The sequence below is a fragment of the Cariama cristata genome, unplaced genomic scaffold, assembly GCF_000690535.1.
Source record: "Cariama cristata isolate BGI_N322 unplaced genomic scaffold, ASM69053v1 scaffold3931, whole genome shotgun sequence".
NCBI classification, from domain to species: domain Eukaryota; kingdom Metazoa; phylum Chordata; class Aves; order Cariamiformes; family Cariamidae; genus Cariama; species Cariama cristata.
The window spans coordinates 18,790-33,979 of record NW_009598511.1 but is presented as its reverse complement, the minus strand read 5'-3'; the positions used below and the strand labels follow the sequence as shown (position 1 = coordinate 33,979).

The 15,190-nt window shown below is 44.6% G+C and overlaps 1 protein-coding gene across 1 annotated transcript in view; it reads left to right on the top strand.

Annotated features, from left to right (window-relative positions):
- Window positions 1–64: 64 nt before the first annotated feature.
- The window catches only part of XPO5 (exportin 5), a gene marked incomplete at its 5' end in the record, with an annotated part of 28,933 nt that continues 13,807 nt past the window's right edge, over window positions 65–15,190 (top strand). The window contains 19 exons of the mRNA XM_009709310.1: window positions 65–186; window positions 796–868; window positions 1,516–1,653; window positions 1,967–2,149; window positions 4,092–4,118; window positions 4,416–4,597; window positions 5,038–5,041; window positions 5,297–5,373; window positions 5,750–5,849; window positions 7,271–7,354; window positions 7,761–7,886; window positions 8,134–8,224; window positions 9,699–9,827; window positions 10,577–10,692; window positions 11,610–11,765; window positions 12,189–12,230; window positions 12,806–12,913; window positions 14,293–14,492; window positions 15,110–15,190. The exon at window positions 15,110–15,190 is cut by the window's right edge and continues 40 nt beyond it. Coding sequence (XP_009707612.1) covers window positions 65–186; window positions 796–868; window positions 1,516–1,653; window positions 1,967–2,149; window positions 4,092–4,118; window positions 4,416–4,597; window positions 5,038–5,041; window positions 5,297–5,373; window positions 5,750–5,849; window positions 7,271–7,354; window positions 7,761–7,886; window positions 8,134–8,224; window positions 9,699–9,827; window positions 10,577–10,692; window positions 11,610–11,765; window positions 12,189–12,230; window positions 12,806–12,913; window positions 14,293–14,492; window positions 15,110–15,190 — 2,039 coding nt within the window. The remainder of the gene's footprint in view (window positions 187–795; window positions 869–1,515; window positions 1,654–1,966; window positions 2,150–4,091; window positions 4,119–4,415; window positions 4,598–5,037; window positions 5,042–5,296; window positions 5,374–5,749; window positions 5,850–7,270; window positions 7,355–7,760; window positions 7,887–8,133; window positions 8,225–9,698; window positions 9,828–10,576; window positions 10,693–11,609; window positions 11,766–12,188; window positions 12,231–12,805; window positions 12,914–14,292; window positions 14,493–15,109) is intronic.

Below are 15,190 nucleotides of genomic sequence, written 5' to 3'. Positions count from 1 at the left end.
ACCGGCCGCCCCGTGCCCGCTAGTCCGTTTTAACTGCGTGTGCGTATCCCCGGTCCTTTCCCAGTTCTGCGAAGAGTTCAAGGAGAAGTGTCCCATCTGCGTGCCCTGCGGGCTGAAGCTGGCAGAGAAGACGCAGACGGCCATCGTCCGGCACTTCGGCCTGCAGATCCTGGAGCATGTGGTCAAGTAAGGCAGCTCGGCCCACTGCCACGCAGCCACCGGCTTGGGCTCTGCTCCCGTTCCGGCACCTCCTGCTTCAGGGAGGCACTTTCAGGACACAGAGTCTCTGTTCTGCAGCAGAGGATGGTTACTGTCCTGCTCTGTTTCTTTCCCGCTCTGTAAAAAAAAGGAAAAGGAGAGAATGGCTTTCAGGCAGGTTGGGAAGGTTAATTCACTGAGTTCTAAGACACATTGACATCGCAGGATGTAAATAAGCACACGGGATTTTCAGTAGGTCTTTGCAGCGTTCTGTGTCATTAGCCTCATGCTAACAAAGAGGCTTTGTATTAGTTCAGTTCTGAGATTCCTCTCTCTGCTGCCTCTACAGACCTGATGCTTTGTGCTTTTGCTGCTGCTTCTCAAGTCTGTTGACCTCAGTGGTGCACACCCATTTGCCAGCAGCAGTTTTAACTCAGCCTTTTCATTAAGGGATTGGGCACTGGCAGAGTTAGTGAGCTGTTGTGTCTCTCTCTAGGTAAAGAAGTGATGGCTCATTGAGATCTTTATAAATGTTTTGACTGGTGTCTCTTTGTTTCTCTCTTATTCTTTTTTTTGAAAAAAAAAACTTTCAAACAGGTTCCGCTGGAACAATATGCCTCGCCTAGAAAAAGTTTATCTAAAGAACAATGTCATGGGTCTCATATCCAGTGTAAGTACCTTCTGCCCCAGACTGTTTTCTGAAACATGATTCTCTCACTTGGAGATAGAAAGTGGGAGTGGAAGGAAAAAATACTCCAGTTAATGAGCACAGAGGACCTGAATTCAATTCTGCATTTTGTTACTTTCTTGCTGTGCGTCCCTGGCTGTTCCCCTGCTTTCTCTGTCTCGTACTTTCTTGCTGTGCGTCCCTGGCTGTTCCGCTGCTTTCTCTGTCTTGCAGTCAGGTCAATAGTCATGTCACCTCACATGGCAGGAAGTTGTGAGGCTTGTATAACATATACAACTTACTTGTTTTTTAGGAGGAAATTCAATAAATATGAATGTTCTTATCTTTTGTAAGAATACTAAAGTCATTATCTTAATTGTGTTTTCTCATTGTAATTGCTGTGGTGACCAAGTGACTTTCTTCTTTTGAGGAAATTCTTTTTGGTTCTCAGAGTTCACTAGCTACGGGTGCTCAGAAGGGTAGGAGTGTCATTCAAGGTAGCTGGAATGAAGAGCTGCCTAACATTGTGTTTTGGTTTGGTTTTTATTTTGTGTGGTTTAGAATATTTGCAATCACTGTGCTCCCAAGGTCACAATTATAAACACGTGATTCTTGCTGTTTTGTGTAACTCTGCCTGTCTTCTATCACAGGGAACTCAAAGTATTCTGGAGGAGGAAAGTCACATTAAGGATGTTCTGTCTCGCATTGTGGTGGAGATGATCAAGCGCGAGTGGCCTCAGCACTGGCCTGACATGCTAAAGGAGCTGGATACCCTCTCCAAGCAAGGGGTATGAGACACACTTGTCAGTTCTCTTCTGCTTGCTCATAGCATACATTTCAGTCTTCTGTCATCCTGAGGAAAGCCTGAGTCACTCGGGATCAGGTGAGACAGGCTGATTATGGACTCGAAAATCCCTGCAAGATCAAGTTATTCTAGGAGGTGATTTTAGCAGAGAGAGGGCCATCCTCCTGTCTTGTTTTCCCAAGATGTGACTTGTATCTTCATGCATGCTCACTTTCTCTCCACATCTTTGAGCTATCCTCTAGAGATTTTAATGTTTGAACTGTGCTGATGGAGTGTATTTCATTATGGGATATCAGGAGACTCAGACGGAACTGGTGATGTTCATCCTCCTACGTTTGGCAGAGGATGTGGTGACTTTTCAAACTCTGCCTACCCAGCGGCGACGAGATATCCAGCAAACCCTCACCCAGAACATGGAGAAGATCTTCAGCTTCCTACTAACTACCCTGCAGCAGAACGTCAACAAGTACAGGCGCATGGTAAGAGTCCCCTTTCCTTGGGTTCAGTCAGTGCTGGAGGTGTTTAGGAATTGGGATACAGCTGGGAAGTTGTTGGGGAAGGAAGTGCAGAAACCGTCTGAAATGCGTTGCTGTCGCTGTGAGGTAGGGATCTGCTGTGGCCTGGGAAGCCGGTGCTGATCGGAGAGGCTGAACACACAAGGTTGACAGGGTTAGTGTTGATAGTTTGGATTTGCTAGTGTTAAATGGCTTGAGTGGATGCATGCCTCATCCGTACTGTTGGAATGCTCCGCTGACACTAGGAGTGTATGGCTTAGCAAAATGAAGGTGTGGTCGTGGCAGAAATGGGTAGATTTTGGGTAGTTAGTGTAACACACAATGCTAAAGAGATGCCGTCCTGAAATCTGCTCTCCTCTGCTGCACTGGTGTCTTTGTGGTGATGCACCAAAATGCAGGAGTTCTGGATACCTCAGCATTGCATCTGGGCCTCTCTGGTCCTTTTCTGCAAGAGCTCAGGTCAGGAAGCCCTTTTTTGTCAAGTTGTGGCGCGGAGTGCTCTTCCTTTTTGTGTAAAGAGACTTCTTCCCTGAATTCTTACCTAGAGTCAGAGATGTGCAGCTTGGTTCAGGTGGATGATGAAGGCAAGTCTCTACCAGAGTCTGTTCCTGTGAGAAGGAAGTGGATTTGAGAGTGAAGCGCAATTGAGAAACCAATCTACAAATAAGTTGCTTAGGTGTATCTCTTGTTCTTTTTTTCCTGTGAATTAAAATCCAGAGTTACACTAAATGTGAAACTGGGAGGCAATGAGCAACTCTCTCCTACCTGACTTCTTTTCATTTTCCTGAAGCAGTGACAGGCTGAACAAACCCACCTGTAGAGCAGACAGTTCTCTGTGCAGTTCATGGTGGTGGGTGGGAGTCCCTGGTGCATTTTGTAGTCTGGTTGAAATGCATTTCCAGGTAAGGTTTGAATTGCAATGCTTGAGGCTCTGAAGTGTGGCTGCTTCTGCTAACGGTGGAATCTTTCTGATTGGCAAGGTTGGAGCACCCCAGGAACAAGAAGCCCTCACCATTCCACAGGTTAGCAGATCTTTGGGATGTTTGTGCACAGGGTAAATGCTGAGGGTTGGGTGTTCAGTTACCTGTCTGCACACTAAGACTCGGGGAGATGATGGACAGTTCCCCAAGTCCGTAATAATCTGCAGTGCTTATAAGTATGCAGTTCTGGTATAGTGCCTCAGTTGTTAGATGTTTGGGACCCAACCAGATTAAACTTAAAATCACTGCGCCGAATACATTGATGGACAGAGTTTCCAAACCAAAACCTTGCAGCAGAAAGAAATGCTTATGGTGTTTTTGCATCTGAAAAACAAATCAAACCTGAATGTCTGAGGGACTTGTTTGCATTAGTCAAGAAGATGGTGCAAGCGGTGCATTGCTGCTGTTAAGTGTTTGGAACTGGGAGTCAGGCTGTAAGCTCTTACCCCAGCTCTCTCTCCAGCGGCCTTTCTGACCATGGATGAATCGCCCTTCTCAGACATCAGTCTCAGTACTTAAAAGCCACCACCATCTTTCAGAGTCTGGCTTTTGGATGTAAGATGCTGCAAAAGGTCAAAAGTTTCTTCCCTGGAAGCTTCCAGGAAGCACCGAAATGCCTTTCCTCCTTGTCCCCTGTGTCTCCCTGGTGCCTGCTGACTGGAGTGTCATCTTTTGGATGAGAAGGAAATTGTGGCTTAACTTGCAATTCCAAGTCCTGTTGTCTTACCTGCCAGGGGGCTGCGGAGGTGGTTCTGATGGCTGCAGCCATGTCCTGAGCGGCAGACTGTGTTGCAGCCTCCTTCACTAGGGAGCTGTTCTGTGAAGCTGCTTCTGGCTGCATTCTCGAGAATAAGCCTGTCCAGCAGTGGCTGGGTGGAAGCGTGTGCTGTAGCTGCTCACTTACCATCTCTTGTTCTCTTTTTCAGAAGACTGATCTGGCTCAGGAGCCAAAGGTGAGTGGACCTACGCGGGTGTTAGTGCATTAGTCATTCTTAAGACCAAGATTGCTTAGAAGTAGGCTTTTCCCAGGCTTTGGAGCCTGTTACCTGCAGTTCTCATTTACAGATGGATTTGTTCACCCCTAATACAAACTCCTTGGGAAGAGAGAAGTGAGGGGTGGCAGCAGAAGGGTCCAAGTCTCTCACTTTCTCAGGGTGGTTCCTGGTACTGTTTTCCAGGGAGTGGAGAACTTTAGATGGGAACTGGTGTTTCTCTCTGGCTCTGACCGCTTGCCTCCTCTCTGTTCACAGGCCCAGGCAAACTGCCGCGTGGGGATAGCAGCACTCAACACCTTGGCTGGCTACATTGACTGGGTGGCCCTGAGCCACATCACAGCAGACAACTGCAAGCTCTTGGAGATGTTGTGTCTCCTCCTAAATGAGCCTGAGCTCCAAATAGGAGCAGCAGAGTGTCTCCTGATTGCTGTCAGCAGGTTATTGAGTTCTTCCTCCTCAACTCCTCTGGCTCCCCTTTGTTTTCCTCCTATTCTCCTGTATAATTCTTCAGATTAAGCAGTCATATCTTTGCCCTTTTATTTAAGAAACAAAATTCAAATTTGGCTCCTTATGTTAATGATGTTTAGCATGAATGTCACGCCAGCACAATATGTATAGCGACTGTTGGAACTCTTTCCAACTTCTGTGCTCGCTTCTCCTCGCAGTTTTGAAGTTGGGAGATCCCCACTGACTTTTTTTCCCCCACTTTCTACCACTGTGAAGTGGGACATATCGTCCCTAGCTGTGTCATCTGGTAGCTCAGAGAAATGAGAGCAGGATCTAACAGGTGATTTGACCCATATGTTCACAACCAGCTTAGTGTCAAGGCTCAGTGTTTATCAGCTGCCTTTGAGTAACTAGCCAGTCTACCGTGAAGAAGAGTTAATCTCTCAGGATCAGGTTTTTGGTTTAAAGTTCCTGTGGTGGGATTGCTTGGGGAAATGTCTTAACATCAGGAATACCTTAAATTTTTTGGCAAATTTCTACTGAAATCATTTGTGGATTGTAAGCCTCTCCCCAGATGGAAGAACAACTGGGAATCTTCTAATTTTACTTACAGATGGGAATAAATAGTTATGTGGGTGGGAATAAATAGCTAGGTTCTAATTGAGGTATTTGGCATATTTTACACCTAGGGTAAGCTGGAGGATCGGAAGCCTCTGATCGTCTTGTTTGGAGACGTTGCCATGCACTACATTCTCTCTGCTGCCCAGTAAGTACTGTTCTGCTGCTGTAATTTCTCATAAAACTGCATACAAATGGCTTTGTAGATGTGGTTTTTACAAAACCTGAAAAACTGCAAGTTTTTTCAAATTCCATAATTGAAAGACAAAGTGGTGAGATATCGCAGCTTCCTTAGCTTTCTCTTTTAGCCTAAAACTGATCAGGAGGGACTCTTCCAGAGAGGCAATTTCAGAGGTTTTAGGTGCCAATGAAGCAGTACTTCTTGATAACAGCAAAGAAAATCCCACTGCAATAAAATCCAGTTGCTCTAGTCCTCTTTTTATCTGCAAGATAAATAGCAATTTGCCTGTTACCTACAGCCTGGTAAGGTAGGTAACTGTTTTTCTCCCTCCCTTCGTTCCCAGGACAGCAGATGGAGAAGGCCTGGTGGAGAAGCACTATGTTTTCTTGAAGAGACTTTGCCAAGTTTTGTGCGCGTTGGGCAGCCAGCTATGTGCGTTGCTAGTAAGTCTCCACTAATACCAGCAGCAACCCTGGCAAGGCTAGTTTTTAGGGCTGGGGGTGAGGCAACCCTGAGCTAAGGTAGGACCAGGGTTCTCTCTGCATATTTGGTAGGCCTGGGGTTCTCTCCACACGTTTGGAAAAGGCAGAAGTGGCTCTGCTTGCAAGTAGGATAACTGTATCCTGCCAAATCATAGGAATGTAGAATGGAGGGACCCTGACTGATTGCAGGCCTCTGCTGTCATCAAGAATCAACTCCTGTAACCTCTGTAAAATGCTGAAGCTTCATTGAAAATTGGTCAAGTTTCTTGCTGTCTACTGCTACAGAGAAGCTACTCCAGGAAGTTACTCTTCTGTTGGAAGCCTTTTAAATTTCCCTGTTAACAATAACTCAAGGAGTATACCTATTTGTTCTTCTACCAAGATGCTCTCAAGCTGAGTGAAGAAACAGGTTTTGTTCCTGCTTGTTCGTCTTTACGATGCTTTGTGTCAATGTTGAGATGAAGATGCGCGTTGATACTTTGCATGCCGTGCTGGTTGTTGAATTCCTGCTCCTTCCATTCAGCATGGTGCTTCTACAGTAAAGAAGGCAGGCTTGTTGAGAGATGCTGTTCATGGGGAGACTGAGGCAGCCAGCTTGTGCAAGTGATAGAGCAAAGTAAAGAGGGTTTTAAAACCAACTCTGAGAATTTACCCCTAAAAAGAGTGGACAGCAAACAAAGGGTGTGTTACTACTTTGAGTGACCTCACTTGCTGTTAGACAGTGGAAGCTGTTGTCTGTAATGAAGTAATGAGATGGGGATTTGAGTCCTCTCGTCCAGATTCACTCGGGAGAGGCAGCAGTGAATTGTACAGCTCCAGAACGGGGATCTTGAGGGCACCAGCTCATATTATGGTTAGTGAGGAGCAGCAAAACCTTGAATTTATGGCTCTGGGCAAAACTTATTTTCCTGACAGACTTCCTAGAAAGTTATTGGTAAGAGATGTCCATACATTAAATGCAGGAATCATTTGGAGGAATGGGAGTGAAATCATCTGTGTGTATTTGCTTGTGAAATTTTGCAGTCTGCAGTTGCGAATTGCTCCACTTGGGCACTGCTGGGTGGGTTTGACCCAATAGGAGTAAAATTGTGATTCATGGCAACAGCAGCAGTGGTTATGAATTTGGTTTTAACGGAACTCCAGTATCTGAGAAGTCACCCTTTTCTCCTGAATGAAGTGAAAGGCTGGTCAGCAGAACTTGCTATTCCTCAGGCTGTACTGATTTCAGAAAAAATCAGAGTTGTTCAGTGTTTTTGTCTCTGCTCCTTTACAGTCCATGGCCTTGGATGTAGTGCTCCTGCTTTACCCAGAGACATACCACTTGTGAGCCCAGCGTGACACAGAGTTAGTATTTTGTCTGAAATTGTTTGCCTTCCTAATAGGGCTCAGATTCTGATGTGGAAACGCCAGCCAACTTTGGAAAATACCTTGACTCGTTTTTAGCCTTCACAACACATCCCAGCCAGGTATGTAAAGGGCTGAAAGTCTCGTGCATGTCTGTAAGGATGTGTGAATGCATAATTGAGCTAACCTATAGAAGACTGCAGAACTTCAGCTGCCAAATATTGCTCTCCAGGCTCTCTGTTTCAGCTGAAGACCTGGAAGGCAGTGTGGTTTCTCCTCCATTACCACCCCATTAGGAACAGTGCCTGACACAGAGATGCTGAGTAAAAAGTCCAGAATTTGCGATCAGCCCTAATGTTTACTTAGAGATTTTTGGCGTTCTGAAAGTTTGGGTTGTGCCTGCAAGGTGCCTTGAGCTCAACCGAATAGTCAGTGTAACTTGCTATTGCCTTCTGATAGCAACATTTAATGTTAGCAGTGGAGATTCCCGTACTGAAATCCTTCTCTGTTCCCCTCTTTTCCCCCCAGTTTCTGCGCTCTTCCACCCAGATCACGTGGGGAGCCCTCTTTCGGCATGAAGTCCTGTCTCGTGATCCCTTGTTGCTGGCTATGATTCCCAAGTATCTCCGTGCATCTATGACCAACCTAGTGAAGGTATGTGGGAACTGCGGCCAGAGAGGTGTGAGAAGGTGCCTAGGTGACCATGGCCTGTGGATCGTGGGGGAGAGACTACATTTTTATTGGGTCTGCCAGAGATGTGATCTGCAGGCAGCTGAGCAAACAGCTGTGTCTCAACGTTTTAGTGTCTGCTCTTTGTCTTCAGTCTTCATCTCCTTGAAGCTGGTGTTAGCTGTGATGGGTGACTTCTCTTCCTTCCTGACCTTGTCCGCTCTGTCTCCAGGTGGGCTTTCCCTCTAAAACAGACAGCCCCAGTTGTGAATACTCCCGCTTTGATTTTGACAGTGATGAGGACTTCAATGCCTTCTTCAACTGTAAGTTGCCATCACCCTGCGTTGATGCTGTTGTTGGTGCCTTTCCTCTTACTTTCAGTTGCTGCCTGAGCTTGGAGCCTACCATGTTTGCTTGGCAGCTTCCATTCGTGTCTTGACTCTTTTCAGCCTGGATCTTGGAGTTAAATTAATTTAGTGTTTTCCTGTGGCAGCTCAGGCATTTCATTTTACTTACTTTTTGCTATTATTTTGCTTGCTGGCCAGGTAGGTGGCCTGGCAGCGTTTGCTACCTAGTGTCAAAGAAAATGTGCCTCTTGGTCACGTAGAGGAGGAAATAAAACAGCCTGGAGTCCTGCTCAGATTAGGAGAGAAAGGCAGCTTACAAAAGATTTTAAATGTCATTCCAGACAGAAAATCTGTCTTCGCCCTGCTGAGAAGCTTCTGCTTTAGGACCAATAGCTAGAGTTGAGCAATTAAAATAGCCAAATTTAATCATGATCTTAAATTAGCAAGTAGGAAACCCTGGATATTAATAATTTTATTTTTTCTTTCTTTTTCTATTTTACTTCCCAGAACTGAGGTTGGTTCTCACTGTGTGGTATAGTTTGGTACTCACTTGGTGGTTGGGAGGATATACTTAATAAATTGCTTGAATTCTTACTTTTTATGTTTATGTTTGAAGATTTTAAGTGTTACATTTTTTTACCGCTTATCAGATCGTTTATTTTTTACTTATTGTAATAAATCCGTTTGGGTGGAAATAAAAAAGTAGCTAAATGCACAAAGCCAGAATTTGAAATAGTTTTAAGGAGTTAAATTATATTGAAGGTATTACATACATAAGGAAATAAAACTGACTCGAAACACAAAATAAAGTTACTTGATAAAACAGTTTTTTTACCCAATGCAAGTTGCATCTGTAGTCAGCAGAGCTGATTCTTCTGTGTGATCATGTACTGGAATATTTTGGAACAAACGAAATTCCTGTTCTGTACTTTGCTTTTAATATCTTTGAAATTGAAAACAAGACTTCTTTAGGTTTTTTGAGTTCGCATTAGTTTGTCAGCCTAGATTCTGAACTGGGTTAAGTTGAGTAATCTAGGAAAAGTGTGTTTAGCTGAAAGAAGTGGTAGTTATTTAATGCTGGTTTTCTGTTTCAGTATCTCAGGGTGCTTTGTAAGCAGAAAACGTATAGTTTGAAGAATTCTTTTAATGAAAAATAGAGGCCTAATTGTAGGAAATATGGGTTTAGCATAGATTTTCATAATTCGTATTGCATTTTAATTGAGCTTCTTTTTATGTTAATCCGTCATTTTTTAGTGCCTTTAAATCACTTCAAAAACTGCCCATCCTGTTACACGTAGTTTACTGACTGTATGTCTGAGCTTACTACACAGCTATTGCCAGAGCAACAGTCCGTAATGTTCCCAGGTCTGCAAAGGTGCAGGTGAGCTTTGGGGAAGGGAGCATTTACAGCATCAGTTTGTTGCATGGTGTCTGATTTTTTTCACTGCAGCTTTCCGAGCCCAGCAAGGAGAGGTGATGAGGATGGCTTGTCGTCTGGACCCTCGAACTGGCTTCCAAATGGCTGGTGAATGGCTGAAGTACCAACTCACAGCTCCTGTGGATACTGGACCCATGAACTGTAAGTTACCTGAAAAAAAAAATAGGGATATGGGATTTGTTTTTTAATTCAAGCCAAGAAGAAACTTCTTTGCTTTTTTTTTTAAGGGGGAGCCAAGAGTCAACACGAGGCTTGCAGGCTTTGGAGGTCTTTGCAAGTTAAAAGCAAAATAAAATTAAACCTGCCCTTCCCCAAATTTAACCCTTTAGCTATTCTATAGGTAGACTGTAATGTAAAGCCCTTGGCTCCTCCTTTCCCTCCCCTAAATCTCTCTGCAAAACAGATGCAGCAGTCCCTCTGATACAATTTTGCAATTATTTGGGCCTTGTTATCTCTGTAACTTATTATTTTTGTCCAGAGAAGTTCTGCCCATCTGGCAAATCCCTCTGTCAGTCACCTTGCTTTCCTCCTGTGAAGGAAGGCCACTTGGTGCTCTGCAAAGTCACACTCAGGGCAGTCTTGCTTGCAGGGCTGAGTCTTGGCATGTGGTCTCCCTCCTTTTCTTTTCCCTTCTGTGATTTGTTGGTGTTGCTCCCAATAGTATCTCAAAGGTCAGACTTAACATCTCAGGAGCCTTCATGTGAATGAGGCAAATCACAGTGGGAGTACCTTAATTTCTCCCAGTGCATCCCTGCTGGGCATTTGCAGGGAGAGCTGGGTGACCAAAATACTTGTGAGTGCTAAGATGTTGCAGCGCGGGAGCTTACCAACCTGCTGTTATGCATGTCGGGAGGAGCATGGTGAGAGCTCCAGTGTTCTCTTCCTTTCAGCTAAGACAGGCGAAGGTCTCTGCTCCATCTTCTCTCCATCCTTTGTGCAGTGGGATGCCATGACCTTCTTCTCAGAGAGCGTCATCAGCCAGATGTTTCGAACCCTGGATAAAGATGTATGTGTATGAGATGCTCTTGCCTTCTCTCCTGGCTTGTTCTGGGTTGACATGAGTGTGTTTTTTCAGCTATGCTGTTCTTGAAAAGTTTGTAGTAACCGGTTACCTCCATGCAAAAACCCAGATTGTTTGGTGAGTGATTCTCATAAGGAGTAGTGACCCTTCTTTAGGTGGCACCAGACTCATACTGGCTTAATCTCAGGCATGTCTTGGTTCTGGACACTGCCATGAGAAGTCACAAGAGAGCACTCAGATGGGATGTTGTGACATAGTGCCTTGCTAGAGGAGGAGAGGACTGCTTAAGCAGAAATTTTTATTTTTTTTAAATTTTTAAGTAAATGAGAGAAACTCAGGCTCAGGGAGTGGAACTTCAGAAGCAATTTCTGCTTTTTGTTCAACAGCGGGCGAATCAGAATGAAAGCGTTTTTTTCTCAGTCTGATGTAGACTGACTTGATTTATTTTTTTTTTAATTAGATTAGGCTGCACATGCACTTTAGTTCATTATTCTAATCACAGTAAAATAATTATATTGATTGATATAGTTGGTTAAGCATGGAATCTGTTGGACACAGTCGAGAGGAGAATTGGGAGCCAAACTGAGAGAGGGGAAATTTGCCTTTCCCGGAGGTGTGAGCCATAGTGTTGGGGACTTGAGAGTGACATCTCAAGACTGCCCTACCAAGTAGCAATGCTGCTGTCCTTTTACCTCAGCAAGTGCACATAGCACATAGTTAAACTGAGGTTGCTGCTGCTTTTCTTTCTGCTTTGAGAACAGCTGTGTTCAGCTGAGTGGCCTCATATGATAGCAGAAGCTCCATGGCCTAGCTCTAGGAGTTGTAGGGTCTGTGCTACAGGCTGAAGTACTGAGTGTTGCCTCCTTTTCTTCTTTCCTTCTTTCCCTTTGCTGCCTTTACAGGAAATCCCAGTGAATGATGGTATAGATCTGTTGCAGCTTGTCCTTAATTTTGAAACAAAGGATCCTCTCATCCTGTCCTGTGTGCTCACCAATGTCTCTGCTCTCTTCCCATTTGTCACTTACCGACCAGATTACCTGCCACAAGTACTTTCTAAGGTAGGTACTTGCAGACCATGCTAAAATCAGGTAGGCTTTTTGTGGTGCAACACCCTTGTACTAAACTGCAGGAGTCAATCCTCTTGGCGCTACTGTCAGGGAAGGACGATCCTTTGTGTTAAAGATGGAAAAACTGAGACTGAGTCTTGTTCAAGAAGAAACAATGTCAAATAACATAAATTTTGCAGTTCATAGCCTTAAATTTTAACATTAAGTGCACGCTCTGGCCAGTAAGCATCGTGTTTTATTTCAAGGCCTCGCTGTGCTGATGATTCATCTTTCAGTTTAGTCAAGGGTTCTTCACTGACATTAATGAAATTGCACTAAAGTCTTATGATCTATTCCTTGAGCTCAAAACACACGTGAGTGCTAGATATTAACAAATGATGTGAGTTCTTGGATTTTTCCTCCCTTTTCTCACAGCTGTTTGCTTCAGTTACCTTTGAAGTTGTAGAAGAAAGTAAGGTACGTCTGAATTATTACCTACTAATGAGCTATTAACAGTTGGATCAAATCATAATCTAAGAGCATGCTGAGTCTGAAGACTCTGCTGTAGTAGGCTTCTCAAGTATAGTCTTGCTCCTGGAAAGGGCTGGGAAGTCTAGATATAACTGATCTCTTCTTGGTTGACATAGCCTAATAAGCTTTGGCTCACAAACTTAGGCCACAGGCATGATCTAGGGCCAGTGCACTTAGTCCCCTGGTCTGTGCTAGCCTTCCTGAGAGGGAAATCCCTTCATTAGCTGTGGGTATTCTTCAGTCGTTGGTATATGTGGCTGTGAAGGATGGCTGTAAAGCTGCCAGCTACCTTGGGAGTGCCTGGAGCCTTGAAATAGAAAGATCCATGGCATCCTTACTGCTGGAGTACAGCTCGTTCAAACATGGGCTTCTTGGGTTGGGTACTGCTCCAGAGGAAATCTGGTGGTTGTGTGATTGTTTGGGGGGGGGCGGGTGTGGAAATGCTTTTTTGATCTGTACTGAGTAGTGGAGAAAACCCTATGTAATGCATTTGTCTGAACTTTTGTTTTGTTGCATTGAAGTTTGTTATGTCTGTCCAGGCTCCTAGAACTCGAGCAGTGAAGAATGTGAGAAGGCACGCATGCTCCTCAATCATAAAGATGTGTCGGGATTACCCTCAGCTTGTCCTGGTATGTAAATGCAACTCTATCATGAAGAGTCTTGCCTCAATTTCAGCTGGATTTTGTGGGATCTTCAGCTTCCTTTGCTACAGCCTCTTTTTTTCTCCCAAGAAACATCCCTGCTGTGCAAATGACAAAGTGTTTTATTCCCTCCACCTCCCTTCTTCCTCCCCCCGGCTCCCGAAAAATTTTCTGCCTGAAGAGTTGAATTATAAAATGATGAGTTAAATGAAAAGGTGATGAGTTAAATGCAGAAGGTGTAAGGAGGAGGATACAAACAGCACTAGATTTGTTTTATGGGAATGTTTGCTGAATTTCCATTTTGTCATTTGTGGTGGTGTCAATTGGTTCCTTGGCTGAAGAGGCTAGCAATGACTGATCTCCGGACTTTCTTCTGTTACTTAACAGGGTGTAGGAGTAAGAGGAGAGTATTTGTTTTCTGGATCAGCTTGAGGAAACTAGAAAAAACAAACACGTTTAAAATCCATGAACCGGTGTTTTGTTTGCTTTTGCTGAACTAAACAGCCTGCATGCAACAGGTGTAGATCTGAGCTCCTTTCTTTAGCGGTGTTTGTATGGAGTGGCTCTAGGATTATGGGAGCACCATAGGACATTGCTAGTTTAAACAAAGACATATTTTGAGGATGCTAGTTTGGGTAATTTAGGGGTTCCACTCTGCATTCTGTAGTAGCTGCTAAGAACTAGCGAGTTTGTCTTTGTCCCACTCTACTGGTTCTTGAACTACAGCGCTCTCTTGCCCATGGCCAGCTAAATGTCCTCACTGGAAGAGCCAAGGGCCCAGAGCTGCCCCAAAATGCGTTCAGATGACTGCTGAAGGGGATGATTGCTAATGCTTGTACAAAGTTACAGGAAGATACGGTTGTGACTAGAATGGGTAGGAAAGAAACTCAACCATTCCTGTGAGTTACCACTAGCACTTAGAGATAGCGATAACCATATGAATCGTTATAACCTAGATGTGAGCAAAGAGATAGCAGAGTCCTAAGCCTGGCACTTGAGAGCCAAAGGAGCGAGGTATTTTCTGTGAGCAAGTAAAAGCACCAGAACTATTTTGAGGTGTGAAACTGCTATAAGGGATATGACCGCCTTAGAAGAGAGAGATTTCCTCTGCTTAAGCCAGTCATTCTGGAGACTAAAATAAACTGGATGCATGATGATGATAGAGGGGTAGGGAAGAAAAGAGATTCTTTTAGACTGAACATTCAGAGAAACTTGAGACTGAGAAAATGGTGATGTAGAGAAAAGCTAACTTAGAGATGCTCCTCCAGCTGTTCTGCATAGTACAGTACACCCCACCTCTGCTTTCCCCTGGTGACCCTCCTCCACACCAAATGCGTGACGCTTTTCCACTTGGATGTGTTTTCTAGCCAAACTTTGAGATGTTGTACAACCACGTGAAGCAGCTACTCTCCAATGAGCTACTTCTGACGCAGATGGAGAAGTGTGCTCTTATGGAGGCCCTTGTCCTCATCAGCAACCAGTTCAAGGACTATGAGCGGCAGAAAGCTTTCCTGGAGGAGCTCATGGCTCCTGTTGCTGGCTTATGGCTCTCCCCAGAGATGCAGAGGTATGGGTCATTTTTCTGAGCTTTGACCTGGAGGTGTTGCAGAGGTAATGTTGCGCCCAGTAAGGGAACGCGTGAACTAAATCAGGATGGTGCGATGCTGCGTGACCTCCTGTGCTCTGGGCGGTCACTGGTAATAGCTCTCCTGCAGTTCAGAAACTGCCAGCTGAGTCTAAATGCTGTTTGTTGAAAATTGTTAGGTAAGAGTTGTTTAAGGTGATAGAGGAACGCTTCCCAGCATGCTCAAAGCATTTGCAGAAAATGAGAAATAAGATGTCTCTGCTCATCTCCAGAAGAAGCTAGGAAGCTGAGCTCTCCTTGCTAAAGCTGAGGTGTCCTGCAGCCCTGGGCAACTGGCCACGCACAAAAGTTTTCCAAGCAGGGCTTCTTCATAAGAGATTCAGAGGTTTTAGGTCTCCGTGGCCCAAAAGAACTGGAGATGTCTGGAGAGTGCACACGTCTCTGGTGCTTTTTATCACGTTCCCGCATACAGTATGGAGCACTAGCTAGTCTCTCTAGCCTGCTCTGTATTTGTTAAGATGTTTATTGCCAGTGCAAAGCTCTGCTCCAGTTCCCTGGTACAAACAATAATCCCCATTCCTGTCTTTTGCTGTTGCCAGAGTCCTCTCAGATCCTGAAGCCTTCATCTCCTATGTGGGTGCAGACAACAAAATTGCTGATCCAGTCTTGGAAGATCCTAG